Source organism: Lampetra planeri, chromosome 33 (genome assembly GCF_965212315.1).
Source record: "Lampetra planeri chromosome 33, kcLamPlan1.2.h2, whole genome shotgun sequence".
Classification (NCBI taxonomy): Eukaryota; Metazoa; Chordata; class Hyperoartia; order Petromyzontiformes; family Petromyzontidae; genus Lampetra; species Lampetra planeri.
In genome coordinates this window covers 5,035,086-5,049,571 of record NC_136139.1, presented here as the reverse complement: position 1 = coordinate 5,049,571, position 14,486 = coordinate 5,035,086, and the positions used below count along the sequence as shown (strand labels likewise).

General features: G+C 41.4%; 1 protein-coding gene across 1 annotated transcript in view; it reads right to left on the bottom strand.

The window, feature by feature from the left end:
- CENPE (centromere protein E) overlaps window positions 1-11,012 on the bottom strand; it is a 38,084-nt gene extending 27,072 nt beyond the window's left edge. The window contains exons 1-15 of the mRNA XM_078610349.1: window positions 10,814-11,012; window positions 8,541-8,626; window positions 8,000-8,089; window positions 7,362-7,480; window positions 6,486-6,605; window positions 6,288-6,369; window positions 4,925-4,992; window positions 4,725-4,790; window positions 4,380-4,431; window positions 4,149-4,236; window positions 3,853-3,985; window positions 2,986-3,105; window positions 1,331-1,477; window positions 726-828; window positions 243-448 (exon numbers count right to left, since the gene is read on the bottom strand). Coding sequence (XP_078466475.1) covers window positions 243-448; window positions 726-828; window positions 1,331-1,477; window positions 2,986-3,105; window positions 3,853-3,985; window positions 4,149-4,236; window positions 4,380-4,431; window positions 4,725-4,790; window positions 4,925-4,992; window positions 6,288-6,369; window positions 6,486-6,605; window positions 7,362-7,480; window positions 8,000-8,089; window positions 8,541-8,626; window positions 10,814-10,866 — 1,533 coding nt within the window. The 5' untranslated portion in view covers window positions 10,867-11,012. The remainder of the gene's footprint in view (window positions 1-242; window positions 449-725; window positions 829-1,330; window positions 1,478-2,985; window positions 3,106-3,852; window positions 3,986-4,148; window positions 4,237-4,379; window positions 4,432-4,724; window positions 4,791-4,924; window positions 4,993-6,287; window positions 6,370-6,485; window positions 6,606-7,361; window positions 7,481-7,999; window positions 8,090-8,540; window positions 8,627-10,813) is intronic.
- Between the last annotated feature and the right edge of the window lie 3,474 nt (window positions 11,013-14,486).

Here is a 14,486-nt window from a genome sequence, read left to right as displayed (position 1 = left end):
AGCAAACAGTCTAAGGTCTTACATATTTTTAAAATTATATTTCCATGGGTACTTTACCAACTTAAATGTTGCATATTTTTTTATTCTAATTGTTGGGAATTCTTCTACATTTCATTGAAAGTAAAGCACCCCCGAGATGCTTTTATTATTGTGAAGTGTACAATATAAACGAGAGATCGAATGAAACTATTTCCAAGGTGCAAACCAAAACGACGCGGGAATAATGAACGGGCGACACTCACCTTGGCTTGCAGTTTGCTAAACAAGGGGCTGTCTTCCGAGGAGATGCTTCGCAGCCACTCTGACTCCTCCTCCTCGGGATCATCCCTCACCATTACCATCGCCGAGGACCCGCGTTTGCGGCGCACAGACACCGAGCCTAAAGACTTGTTGACGTCTAGGAGCGATGAATCCGGCGTGTCCTCTCCCTGAGTCGCGTCTGTGGCTGCTGCGTAAAATGTAAGGCGGGTGTCACTTCGCACTAGGCGTGCAATGATGCGCACGGTAAAAGAGAATCTTGCGCTCATGATGCAATGTATTCAATCGTGAGGGAGAAGAAATAAAATTACGCGTTGTGCAACTGATAAACATTTTATGTGAAAGTTAGAATAACAGAAAGAGATGTTAAAACTAAGAGCTTGAAAATTAGAAAGCAAAAAATGTTGACAAAAATAAGCGATGAATTAATTCAAAACATGATGGGTGCAGCTGGGGATGTGACTTACAGGTCAAGTCCAAATCGTCTGTCATGTTGCTGTTGCCCCGGAACTTTTTGGCGTGAGATCTCAGAAGACCGGGACACCATGTCTCCCTGCGCTTTGGTCTTGCCTGTACAACAATGACAAAGATCCCCCATGTAGCCTTTAACAGACTGTTGGGGCAAGTATTGATAGTCAGCACATATTGGGCCTGGCACACGAGGGGGAGGGTGGCCAACACTACAGACTACTAAACATCAGCACTCCTCCAATGCTGATATTTACACACCACCCCAGGTACTAATTTAAGGATGAGTCTACCTAGGGGAGGCCCATTACCGGTTCAAATATTTGCCACTTATTGGTCTTGAGCGGGAATTCAACTCAATTGCTGGATTTGTGGCGCAGTACACAACACCACTACACTACCGCTCTCCACGCATACACGGGCAAAACCAGAAGTATCACTGTGACTATCTCTTTACGGTGCTATGTGTATTCAAATTATTATCTACATTACATTGGGAAGGCATAACAGCACCCGTGGAAGCCACAGCCCAATTTGCCACACCCTGCAGCCAGCAAACGCGGAGCTTTGGCGGCACGGACGTTCAATTCTCGTGGAAACTCACAAACGCGGAGTCGTCGGCGGCGCCCGCAGCAGTAACACTGTAGTTGATGATCATGTGCTTGAGGCTGCGGATTCGCTCCTCGCTCTCTCTCTGCAGCTGATCGCGCTCCGCAAGCTGCTGCGCCTGAGCCTGGTGCATCTGCGTTTTCTGCGGGAAAGTAACACGTTACCAAAACAACGGCGATTAACGTCGATGTACATGTAAAGCTCATGTGTCATCTTCTGCTGGGTGACGGCTCCCCCACGCCGTACATGTCATTTCACCACACTTCACCATGCTGGTCAATGTGGGTTTATGAAGCTAGGAATAAAAGTTAAATAAAGAATGTTGCTGCATTGCCCGATGCTGACCACCAGGTAACCATCATCCTGGAGTTGCCTGTGACAACTTGTTTGTGGATATTGGCCGTCAATACCACACCATACAGTAATTTTAAAATCGGCTCCCGTAAATAAAATATTGCCAATTAACCTCTGAAATCCTATTTAACGGACCCCAAGAACAAGCATAGCCATTATGTATTACAAGCTTCTTTGCCCATCTTGTGTAAATTTAATGGCAGTGAATCTTGCACAAAACTATGTCATAAAACACCTCACTTCATGTCACTGTAGCACTGTATATAACTGATCTTCAATTTGTTCAAATTCACTGCTCTGATACTTTATTCGCTGGGGTTAAAATAAATTGGAAATCGATACAATATCTGGAAAATCACCGAGAAATGTCTATTTTACCATAATGTAGAAGCTGAAATTAGACTTACCTTTTGTCTCAAGTGCTGAATAAAGAAAGACACCAAATCCACTTTGTTGCTGCGTCGAATAATTTTTAGATTCACTTTTAATAAAGAAACGTCAAACTTAAAGCAAATTTGCGGAAAAAAAGTTTTTCCGCTCTACCTTCTGCGCGAGTGTAAAAATCCGCTCATGAATATTATGACGGGGGGGGGAGTGCGGCATGTGGAATTACGTCACGGGCGGGACACACAAACAGACATTCTTGGCCCATAGTTGTAATGTGTTGCCCCCATGTAGTGCTTCTGGAATGAGAAGCCACTGTATCACGATTGACCAGTGTCCCCTGTGCCAGACTTGTGCTGCCCGTTGTGCCAGCTGGGCTGTTGGCAACTCAAGCAGTGCTTAAATGTTGTATTCCACTCCACCTTGCATTTCCCTCCCATAATCGTCAGTTTAGAAATCGCCATCGCTAGCCATACCATCATCAGAGGCCTTGCAAGTCAGTCCATTGCTGCCAATGCTGCTCAGCCCTGCACTACCAGTTGCATATTCAGAGCAGGTACCAATCTTGATTCCGCTTGGAACGGGCATAAACACGTATAGCACTTTGTGAAGAATTCAACAGTGATACATCATTTTGCCAGCTAAGTTGATTTCGGTAATACAAATCCCTAAAACTAATGACAAAGTGGCAGCCAAAGAAAGAACACTCCCAAGAGTACATTCACCGCAGAGGAGACAAAGCAATGAGATGTGCTGGTGCAAAGAAGTATGATGCATGATTACATCACAAGACTGATCAATAGCGAGAGCTTGGAGAGGCCTCACATCCCAAAAGTGGAGAGATCATGGCTGACCAAGGGAACATTAAAATTCCCCTTGATGGTGTCTGGACGCAAACAACACCACACTCACCTGCATCAGTTCCTTCTTCAGATTCATGATCTCCCTCCTGCAGCATTTCAGCATGGCCTCATCATTAATCACCTCGTTCACATGGGCAGAATTCTTCATGTTCTTCGCCGTGCTGGCAAACTGTCACAACCACAAGTACATTCTCCGTTAAGTTCACACAAAAAGTAAGAGACAACATGGACAGTGGAGATGGAAGAGCACAGATCAGATCAAATACCTTAACATTTCCCAGCTTTATGAGGATTCTACAGTGTAACTATCACGGTCCTAAACTGTCCTGCAGTAAATAAACGAGGTTTTGCAACTTTGTAAAAAAAAGTGTTTCTGTAATCCATCCTGTCGGCCACCAATTATAACATTCAGCAAATCAGCAATAATACCAGAGCTGGATAAAAGGGATTGACCACTCCTTAGATGGCAGCAGTATCCAAGAGTGTAACGGAGGGTCAAAGAAGATGCTCTTCACCTGCTCTGAAACGCCCAGGTTATTGAATCTTATCCTTTCAATGTGAAACACCACTAAGGCTACTTAGGCCATAATGCACAGAGGAATCACATGTCCACACCTCTGGTCAAGGTGGTGTTATAACAAGGCACTGGTTTCATTTTATATATTAGTGGTTGGTTGTCGCAACATGGCGCTCACGTTCCACCCCCCAGGGGGCACGACCCATGGGTTGAAAACCACTGCTTTAAACCGTGAATCTCCACTGGCACAACATTACATTTTAGCTCGGGTGGCCACTACAAAACCCCATATACAGGCTTCTCTACAAGAGCCAGAATCAGAGCGACCCGGCCATACCCCAACACCTCCAATTTCCCTTACAGACTTCCTCTTAGCCCTGATTTGCGGCTGCTCCGTACCATTAGGGTGCTGAGCGTCTCCTCGAGGGCGGCTGGTGTGACCGTGCACAGGATGACCGTTTTGGCGTTCCCCCCCAATGAGTTCTGCAGGATCCTTGTAAGTTTGCTGTCACGGTAGTTTAGGTACACACTCCTGTCGAGGGAAGAGAGGCATAAGTCAGACGGCATGCAAGGTGAGTGACGAGTCACTATAAGTAGTGCATGGATTAGAACAGATTCTTACTTGACGGGTAAAGATTCAATTTTCACAATTTATTAAATCTTTGTGTCAATGCTGGGCTGGAAGCCACACCTACCCAGAGGGGTTTTCACTCAGCTTCTTAATGACCTGGCCCAGGATGAAGAGGCTTCTGTTGATGTTACATCCCTCTTTTAACCTCAAGCCTATGAAAATTTAAAACGAGTTACACACAAATAGTGTAGTTACAAACACAAACAGACATTGTTATAAACATTTTACTAACTGGTTTCATGATGCTAATTATTTTTTTCCAATAACACAGCACCACCACGTGCAGTAATGTTACCTTCTGCCCCAGTCTGCCTGGTCCTCTCGCTGCCAGCCAAGTCCACCAAATTCTTGAAAAAATTTAAGACAGACAAACGTTATTGCATAAAGTAATTTCTCACTGAAAAATCAGATAGTGCTTTTGAATCTATTTTTAAAGTCACTTAGAAAAATATACCAAACGTTGTTTTCATCTTTATTACTGGCTTTGAGTTAATTCCTTATTTTAAGGACAAATAATGAATTGCTCACACGTGAATAACAGTACATCTGGTGCACCGACATAATCCCAGACATTAGTTTGGCATAATCAATAAAGATCAACCGACACGACATATCGCTTCAACACTGCCGCAATCTTTACCAAGTGAGACACGGCGATGACGCCATCCATCGACTCCCTCTGTGACCTCTCCCGGCTCTCGATGATCTGCATACATCACGTCAGTGCAAAGGTACGTCAGTGGCCAAACCAGTGCACACAGGGCATTTGTGATGTCCCGTTGGGTTAACGCTCTGGCTGGCCAGGCACAAACCACATTTGCCTGCCCGAGTGCAGTTTACCATTCGGAAGATCGTATGGGACCGGCTACTGTGATCGTTCATCTTGGTCTCTCCATAGTGGCGGTTCTCTGGCAGAGGGAACACAGCAAGCGATCACTAGTGCAAAAGAAAGATGCATTCCAAAAATAAAATGCCTCATGTGGCAGACATATACTATACCTAGGCTATGTACAGAGATATGTACGACACCAGTTTGGAATTCTTAAAGAACACAAATGCCTTTTAAAATAACCAAGTAAGGTGCTCCATCGTGAGTGTGCTCTCGTGATGTCACTGCATTGAATCTGTAATAAATTTATTGTGTTGTAAAGATGCACTCGACTGATATATTTTTCGAACAAAGAGAAAAACTCTTGGGTCCCACAGCCCTTGCTACTCAGCCTCTAGTGATGTAACTGGAATGAATTTGTAGCAGAAAATACAGAAGCGTTTTAACAGTGATATCAATGGAGTGCCATATCGACCGGCTTCACCATAAGTTTATGGGATTTTTGTTTCATTAGTGAAGTTCCTACCTTGTGTTGGACAGCCTAAAATATACAGTAATCCCTTCTTATTTGTGAGGGAAAAATTCCGGAGATACCCGAGAATAGCAAATTTCGGGAATAATATTGGCCTATGAATATTGTACACGTAATATCTACAGATGCTTCTAAAGCTTCGAGAAGTTCTCTAATGTCTTGCTCTCATCTGTTTATCTAATCACTTTATCACATTACATTCTCTTTCATAACGTAATCCGACTTTTTCTCTCTCTCGATGCAGTCGTGTAGAGTTCCACATACGATTCGCGGACAGCCAGAATTGCGCATAGCAGGCTCATGAATAACGAGGTAATACTGTACAGTATAATTATCTACAACACTGGAGCATTTTATTAGATTGTTTTCCTCTCAATGACAATTAAGCCAAGATGTTTTCTGTTGAGTTCAAATTGAAAAGACAACATTGGCACAAATAAGATATCATCCATACTCTTTGGTTCTTTCGGTAAAGTCACGTAGGTAGAAAATAACCAAAAAGGATGGATCAAAGAGTATGGATCCTTGCAGTCACAAAAACTTCAAATCTAGAATATCATCCATAATACAGGTTTTTTGGGTTAGATCATGTAAATAGTTGTGTCGTTAAACCTGCCACCACACGACACAGCCAATTAGTCAGGTTTGTCACGTAAACAAAAAATGCCAATTCGTTACGAGTACAGCACACCGGTGTGTTGGAGAGCAAATCCACAACATTTACAATCGGATTACCACGTTTCGCCAGTAATTACAACTAGCTTCATCAGCGATAGCCAGACTTGTGGAGAAATCCTCCCGTTTCATTCCTTAAATAGACGGGTAGATGGGATATCCCTTACTTTCGCCAATGCGCATAATCTCCAGAATGTCCTTTATGCTGGTGATCACCTCCTCACTCAGATCAGCAACGTACACCGTCCTCTGTGGCAGAGTGGAGCACACCTCGTCACACGCTGGCACTGGCACACATTATCAGACAAGAAAAACAGCGGCATGTCCACGAGGCATTCAAATAAAACGATGCATGTCGGAATTACGTTGGCGTCTTCGTGAATTTCCAGTGATTTCTTCTTTTTGTCTTTGGACAGCAGGTCACAGATGGTCTCGTTGTAGATTTCCATGTAAGAAACGCGCAGGAGAAACTCTCTGCCCGGCAGCTGTAAAATAAAGATGGCAACATGCAGAAGACCCAGGAAGATCAAACAAACAACTCATCCTGAATTGACCGTTTTTGTAAAACCTGCTTGAAATATTTGAATTATATTCAGCGGAACACAGACACAACAATTACATGAATCACATCTTTATGAGGTTAAGCTTCAATATGGGAATTCATTTTTGCTATTGTACGATCTACACTGGCCGTATGGTTTCCATTAACCTGAAAAGTATTCATGCAAGATACAATTCACAGCATGTCAATCCAGTGCTGGATGAGGGCTTCCCCACACTGTGTGTGGCCTGGGGGATGATTTGATCATGTTGGACCACTGGTCAGTGTGGGTTTGTGAAGGGTTAAGGGTGAGGACAAGTCCTGACATCACTTGCAAGATGCAACCTATGGCTAGGAATAGAATTATCAGACTGAGCGCAGGGAACCACTCCACCATATGCAACATGTAGCAATTTTTAAACACGCGATTTGATGTATTGTGAGTGTAATAATGCATTAAAACAGAAAAATCAAGAATTAAATGCAACATGCTCATAGTTCTCTAAGTTTAAACAAAACCCTTTGGTGCCGAATAAGATAAATACAAAGATATAAAACAGTTTGTGTACTACAATCCAAACGATGATCATTCCTCAATGAAAAATGCAACATCATTCTCCACTGAATTGGCATTAACAATACACCAGTACGAATGGAATAAAAAAAACTTCATCGCAGTTTACAATGGTGGCAAACTTACATTTTTAATGACGTCAAAAACCTCTTTCATGGCCAAGGGGATGATGCCTGGGTAGCTCTCAGACCCCATCATTGTGAAGGTTTTCCCCGATGACGTTTGTCCATAAGCGAAGATGGTACCTACATGAGGAACGAGTTTGTTAGAATTAAAGTGTGTCCAGCAACTTCTCACTCCACGAAAAAAATGTGTAATCAGTCAACAGGATCAAACCAATGCGTCTTTTCCACAGGCACAACAACGCCGAGCATGCACAGGGCCCTCATGATATGGGGTAGTTTTCGACAATTTGCCGTGTTGAGCCATGATACACTCACATCACAAGACATGGCTCACAGTCAAGCAGGGTCAGGTATGGGTTAATGACATGTTCATTGCGTTTAAAGTCAGCCAAAACAATTAAGACACAGCATCACAATGTCATCTATATGCATCTCAACTCATTCATAGCGCGTGATGTCAAGGGCACAGCACGGTTTCTGCATTGGGAAAACACTGGCGCTGGTTCAGCACAGCCCCATCGTGGTTCCGGTGGCACAGTAGAGAGGTGCATCGCACCTACAAAACAGGCACAAGTTCATGTGTTGGCAGACACCACTTTTCTGCAAATTTGGCCATCTCTCAGATGCAATGGGCCTTACCATTGTAGCCTTTGACAGCGGCTTTAATGATGGGCCTCGCAATTTCATCGAACACATCATAAGTCTGTTCATCGAGGCCAAAGACACGGTCTGAAAAAAAAAATGGTGGTTATACAAATCCTACTAAGAGCATATAAATAGAACACGCATTGACTCAGCCCAGCGAGTTGACATTTTGGTCACAATACATTCATTAAAATGTATTATAGAAGCCAAATTGCTTAATTCCATGGGTCATACATTACACAGGACAGAGTACAATCTGAATCCTGCAACTTTTGCAGGGCCTACTTAAATCTTCTTTCCAGGCTTGCATAATACATTGCTGCAAGAACTACCAATTGTACTGTGCAAATAATTGTCCGAAGGTTGCGGAAATCTAAACAAATACATGTCTATTCATCCAATGGCTTTTTTTCTCTTTTGTAACAATAATATTTTACGATGGTGAATATATATTTTAATTTGCCACATTTGTAAAACCCATTGCTTGAATCCCCATGTGATGCGAGGTGGTGGTGCAGTGTGAACAAAGAGTTACCAAATATGAAAGATTTGTTGTTGTCAATCTGAGACATGGAGTGTTTGTCTGACTTCCAGTACGTGACACTGCTGCCACTGGTCTCCCTGAAGGACAGACATCACCAACACAAGCTCATGAGGCCATCACATTATCATTTCTCTCCATCAAAAATTATTGTAAAAAAAACGTGAAAATCTAAAATATACAAAATAAAATTAAACTAGATTCGAAGCTTTCGTGACTGCAGGAATTACTCTTTGGTTCTTTCGGTAAAGTCACGTAGAAAGAAAATAAATTAAATAAGAATAGAATACAACGTTTCGATTGCAACACAAACAACCATCATCAAGTACGAATGAATGAGAAAACAAATATAGCAAACTTAGAAATATAATGCAATACAACCCAGAGAGTGGCTAACACCTGATGATGATCATTCGTACCTGATGATGATCATTCGTACCTGATGATGGTTGCTTGTGTTGCAATCGAAACGTCGTATTCTATTATTATTAAATTTATTTTCTTTCTACGTGACTTTACCGAAAGAACACTAAACGGTGACTAAAATTGTACACAATTAAAACATTATCACAGTACATTTGATTTAAATTACTTTTAGAACATTGCATTTCAAGAAACGTTTCTGGGCTTTAAAATTGTAAAATATCCCATGTTTATTGTTAAAATATATGACTAATACAAATGTAAAACGATTAAGGCCTTGCTAGAAATAATTCCATTTAATAGTTAAACAATAATCCCAAGGCTTAAACATTGAGCTTCAAAACATTTGCAATTTAGCTCATCCCTGTAAACACACACTGTGATAAAGTTAAAGTTAGGATATCTGCCAGTTTTATTTGCAGTTAATGCCCATTAAGCCAAAATGCCCCTTTTGAAACGGTGACCCGGCCAAAACAGCTGATAATGGCAGCAAGCACGTTACGTTCACGTTACACGGGGAGGGAGGGAAGGAAATTGTATAAACATAGGTAGTAAATAACCTCGTCTAGGTAGAATGGAAATTTAGTTCGCAATCCTAAACAACATTGATGACACGTGTGGAATATAAAACAAGCTTTGCTTTTATACATCATGCTCCCAAATTGCATTACAGTACTTGTTTAACCCATAAAGATCTGGAAATGGATAAAAGTAACATTTCCTAGACTGTGTCTTTCAATAAAGTAACAGCATACCATTTTATTCGTAAATCATATACGGTACGTCAAACTAACAATAACCAACCCACGTCTTGATAACGAGTCTTCAGGCATGGGCGTGCTTCCGTTTGACATTTCAAATCTGTGCTTACAAAATACCCCGAGCCATAATTGTTTTAATTCCCCCCTCATGTACTTTATATCGGCGTTTCGCACGAAAATACATAGCAGTAGTTAGTGGGTGTTAAACCATTTTGATCGCATCAGTTGTTTTATTTTACGTGCGGATTGGAGGCTTTCTACCTTAAAACGGTGTAACATGCTGTGTACCATGCTTGGTTTTAAAATACAAAATTGCTGAACCACAATAATAAATAATGTCACCATTGGAACCTCATTTGCCAGCAGCAAAATATGATAATTGGTCTTTTAACCCTTTTATCTGGCAACAAAACTGACACTTTTTTTTACAAGGAGTCATGTTTGCATTGACCACAAGGACAGTGCATTCATTATCAGAGTTGTGTTTTTTTTGTTGCATTCCGACCGCAGGTATTGTGGTCAATGCAAACATGACTCCATGTAAAAAAGGTGTCAGTTTTGTTGCCAGATAAAAGGGTAAAAAAACAATTATCAATAAATAAAGTTGCGCCAGGTTATCGTCGTAAGAGATCGGGGAAATGAGAGATGATCCGATGGAATTGCCGATGTGAGAGGCGAACAAGTGGAAAGATGAGGGTTGCGACTGACCCATTTGTGTGGCCCTATGTACAAATTAGCTAAATAAGTCATGTACATAACATGCTCGTTACAAACACACACACACTTTACATGTCTGTATATGGGGAACACGTCCAAGTACACTTCGGGTTATTAACATCTCAGGCAGTTGTTACGGAACGGCATCAACATTTTTTTTTAGTTTTAATGGGAGGCGAGGGAGATACCATGAAACAGAACAAAACTTATTAACTACCATCGCCAACCCTCAATAACAAGGAACGCAACATGAACTCTCTCGTTACAGAATTACAATTAACAGGCGGAAACTCCACAGGCAGAGAGCGACTAACGCCGTCTTCACATCGCAAACGCCGCACAAATTGACGCATGCAATTTACAAACCTCTGTATCAGGGGTCGTATGCGGACGCACACCTTGACATTATCCTCACCCATCTCTAAACTCGCACTTGTTTATGAATTAAAACAAATTTCTGCTTTAAAAGCGTCGAAAGTTATGAGGAAAATTTGCTTTAAACCTCCTCGCACCCGCATCGGCATCGACTAGGACGACCGTTGCGAGAGGGGGAGGGGCCAAGTTTAAACTGACACAGGCGGCCCTGTGATTGGTCGAGAGGCTTGAACAATTTGACCAATTGGGATGAGAGCTAAGTTTAAAAAAAAACAATCTACACTGGCAGTGAGACCAGGCCCCAAAGAATGTTGATGTCTTTGGTGTCTGCCAATCATTTTCAAAGACAATGCCATTAGAGCACGTTTGTTTGCATTTTCACCACAAGTACGTGTGGTTATTGCAGACTTGTATACCTGTCAACAACCCCTTATTCTTATGACAGACCAATTCAGACCTTATATTCTTGGTTCTTTCGGTAAAGTCACGTAGAAGGAAACAATACAATAATAAAACAAACAAACAAATATTATTTTTTATTATTTAACAATACAATAAAAAAGATTATATTTTTATTTTATTTTTGTTTCCCTTCTATGTGACTTTACCGAAATAACCAATAACATGAATCCCTGCAGTCACGAAAGCTTTAAATCAAAATTAAATTCAGACCTTATTGTTCACCCCGTGCCCTTGTAAATCAAAACGTTATTATTACAAAGTCCCATCACAAGGGAGAAACAAACACCTCCACTTTTTTGTTTGTTGCCTGTATTGAAACGGCTGAACGCCGTATGGACCTGAAAACTCAATGTCCATGTACATGAATACGAGTAAACCGTATAGGTTGACAGGTTTGCAGTAACTAATTGGCACATTTTGTTTACGTAACAAACCTGACTGGTTGGCTGTGTCGGGTGGTGGCGGGTTAACGACACAATTATACTTACGTGATCTAATCCAAAAAAAAACGTTGATGAATACATCACAATCAACTCGATATGGTTCGTAAATAGCACTACGTTGTATATAGCCTTGAACGAGTCGCAGTATTAGGCAACGTTTCGGCCAATGGCTCTATCTGAAAAAAAAGTTAATACCTCAGTGGGCTTTGCCTGGAACGATGGGGCTTGTTTAGTTTTATTTGTATGTTCTTGTTGGGTGATTTGTTTACCTTTTTCCGTGTAAATTTAGACTTAAAACTTTCGTGAATTCATATTCTTGGTTCTTTCGGTAAGGGGCCGTCCATAAATGACGTCACGCACCTGGGGGGGGGTCAGACATTTGTGACGATGTGTGACGAGGGGGGGGGGGGTTGAGAAATGTGACGTTACATCAAGATACGCAACTTTAAATAAATATAGACAACACGTTCTACTTAATTAAATATACTTTTAATAAATGTTTTCTCCTACAACATCAGAGTGCAGCGGCACATTAAATACGCACTACAATGACAATAGTTTAAAGCAATTTGAAGCATGTTTTATTTTTAGGGGGGGGGGGTCAGAGCTCTTTGTGACGTCATATTTGAGGGTGGTTTGACCTTTCGTGACGTCGTGTGACGATGGGCGGGGTGGTCAAAAATCGTCCAAAATCGCGTGACGTCATTTATGGACGGCCCCTAAAGTTTTAATACAGTAAATTCAGCTGTGACGGTCCCACCTGATGACAGAGACTTGTGTTGCCTCCGAAACGTCGTGATTTATGATTTTATTTCTATTATTATTTCTATTATATTTTTATTTACTTTTACCTACGTGACTTTACCGAAAAAACCTAAGAGTATTCACCGAAAGAACCAAGAATATATATTTTTCCGTGTACTTTGCGCTCCTATCGTGTTTGTTGTTGTAACGTTCTTACCCGCCCCTAGTGGACATCTGTGGAAAAATATATTGAAATCTCATCGGATTCCTCTAGTGAGAATACATATTCATATTCTGATCTTCAACAACGATTGTCTTATCTAGTGCAAGAACAAATATAAGTCCATTAGAGAGGATTGATATCATATCACTAGTCATTCGTTGTTTGTCAAATTAACAATCGTTTCATTTTCAAATTGTTCATTTCACAGTGTACGTTGTTTCCCAATCAATTTATTGAATTTGTTGATTTATGTTGTTTTTGTTAAAAAAACAATAACATTGTCATCCTATAATGTGATTGTATCAATTTCATTCCAATATTAATTTGTAAGTTTTAACGCCATAATGATTTAGATGTGTTCATTAAGTCACTCAAATGATTATGTATTCGCTTTGCAATCATTTAATGTTAATTAACCGTGTTTTGGCGTTGCTTTTGAATCCTTGCATCTCTTGAGGAACGCCAACAGAGACATTTTAACACGTTTAATGCGGTTTCTCAAAAAATAATATTGGAATCAGTTTCAAAGACAATGCATATATTATCAGAGTACGTTTTTGTTTGCATTCTGACCACAAGTATTGTGGTTAATGCAGACATGATTCCTTGTAAAAGGTTTAAGTTTGGTGTTTAAACATCTTAACACCTGTTTTGTTGCCATAAAAAAGGGGAAAACCTATTCTCATATTTGGTACTGGCAAAGGAGGTCCCATGATGTAGATACTCAATGTTATATTTTGATCAAGCCAGGACAGAAAGTCGTTTCAGGACCCTCCTGCCCCGGACATTTCACTCCGCTGCCCTGCTGGTTTGGATCGAGCGTACATTTGAACCTTACCCAGGTGAACCATCGCAACCCGGCTCTCGTATAATGTCCGTGATGCAGTCATTTTAGTCTGTTGATGGTCGGCGATGCGGCAATCGACTCGTCTCGATGAGCTGTACACGGTGCCCTATTCAAAGCAGAATTTTTCGATAACGTATTTTTTAAAATGCTGTTTGGCGCTTCAACATCGAGGAGTGGCACTGATTTCGAATTGATTGGTACCCCAGTCGCGGAGTTAAGTACACCCCTGGGAAAAAAAGTGTTCCAGAAATAAAACATTTAATTGCCTCGGCTATTTTGTATTATTTGGTTCCCCGGGGTACCGCCATAAGGATCAGTTGTTTAATCCATGTGCAATCTACACGGTGGTCCAGATGTCTTGTGACCCCCATTTAATTATCTAAACCGTATTTTTTCTATACAAATGGTTGTGAAAACAGAATTGAAAGAGCAAAGGAAAAAAATATTAGGGTCAATTAATTGGGGGGTCACAAGACATCTGAACCACCCTGTACTCCTCCTAAGTGCTGGCACAGTCCCTAGACAACAGCTTGGGTGATTATTCAATTGTGTCAAATTATCGACTAAAATGTAAATCAACTATATTTAATGAAGTGGATTGCTCGGGATTCCGTAAAATGTGTTATCGCCACCACATCCCGCCTCTCGGTGGGAAACCCCGACACGCTATATCCAGTGCGACGCAGCTGATGATGCCCATGACGCACCAAACCGCGCCCATCACCTCCCGGTCAACGGCACACGAAGGGCCGAATTTGGAACTGTCCATTTACTGCAGGCAAGTACTTGAATCGATAATCGGTAGAGCATTCCATTACCTAAATAATCGGATATCCCAGCTCTGCATGAAACCCTGTACTGCACAGGATTGTAAATTGACTCCCATCCTCGACTCCAAAAGACAACAGCCTCCACTCGTAAGTTTAAACCCTTCCAGTATCAACG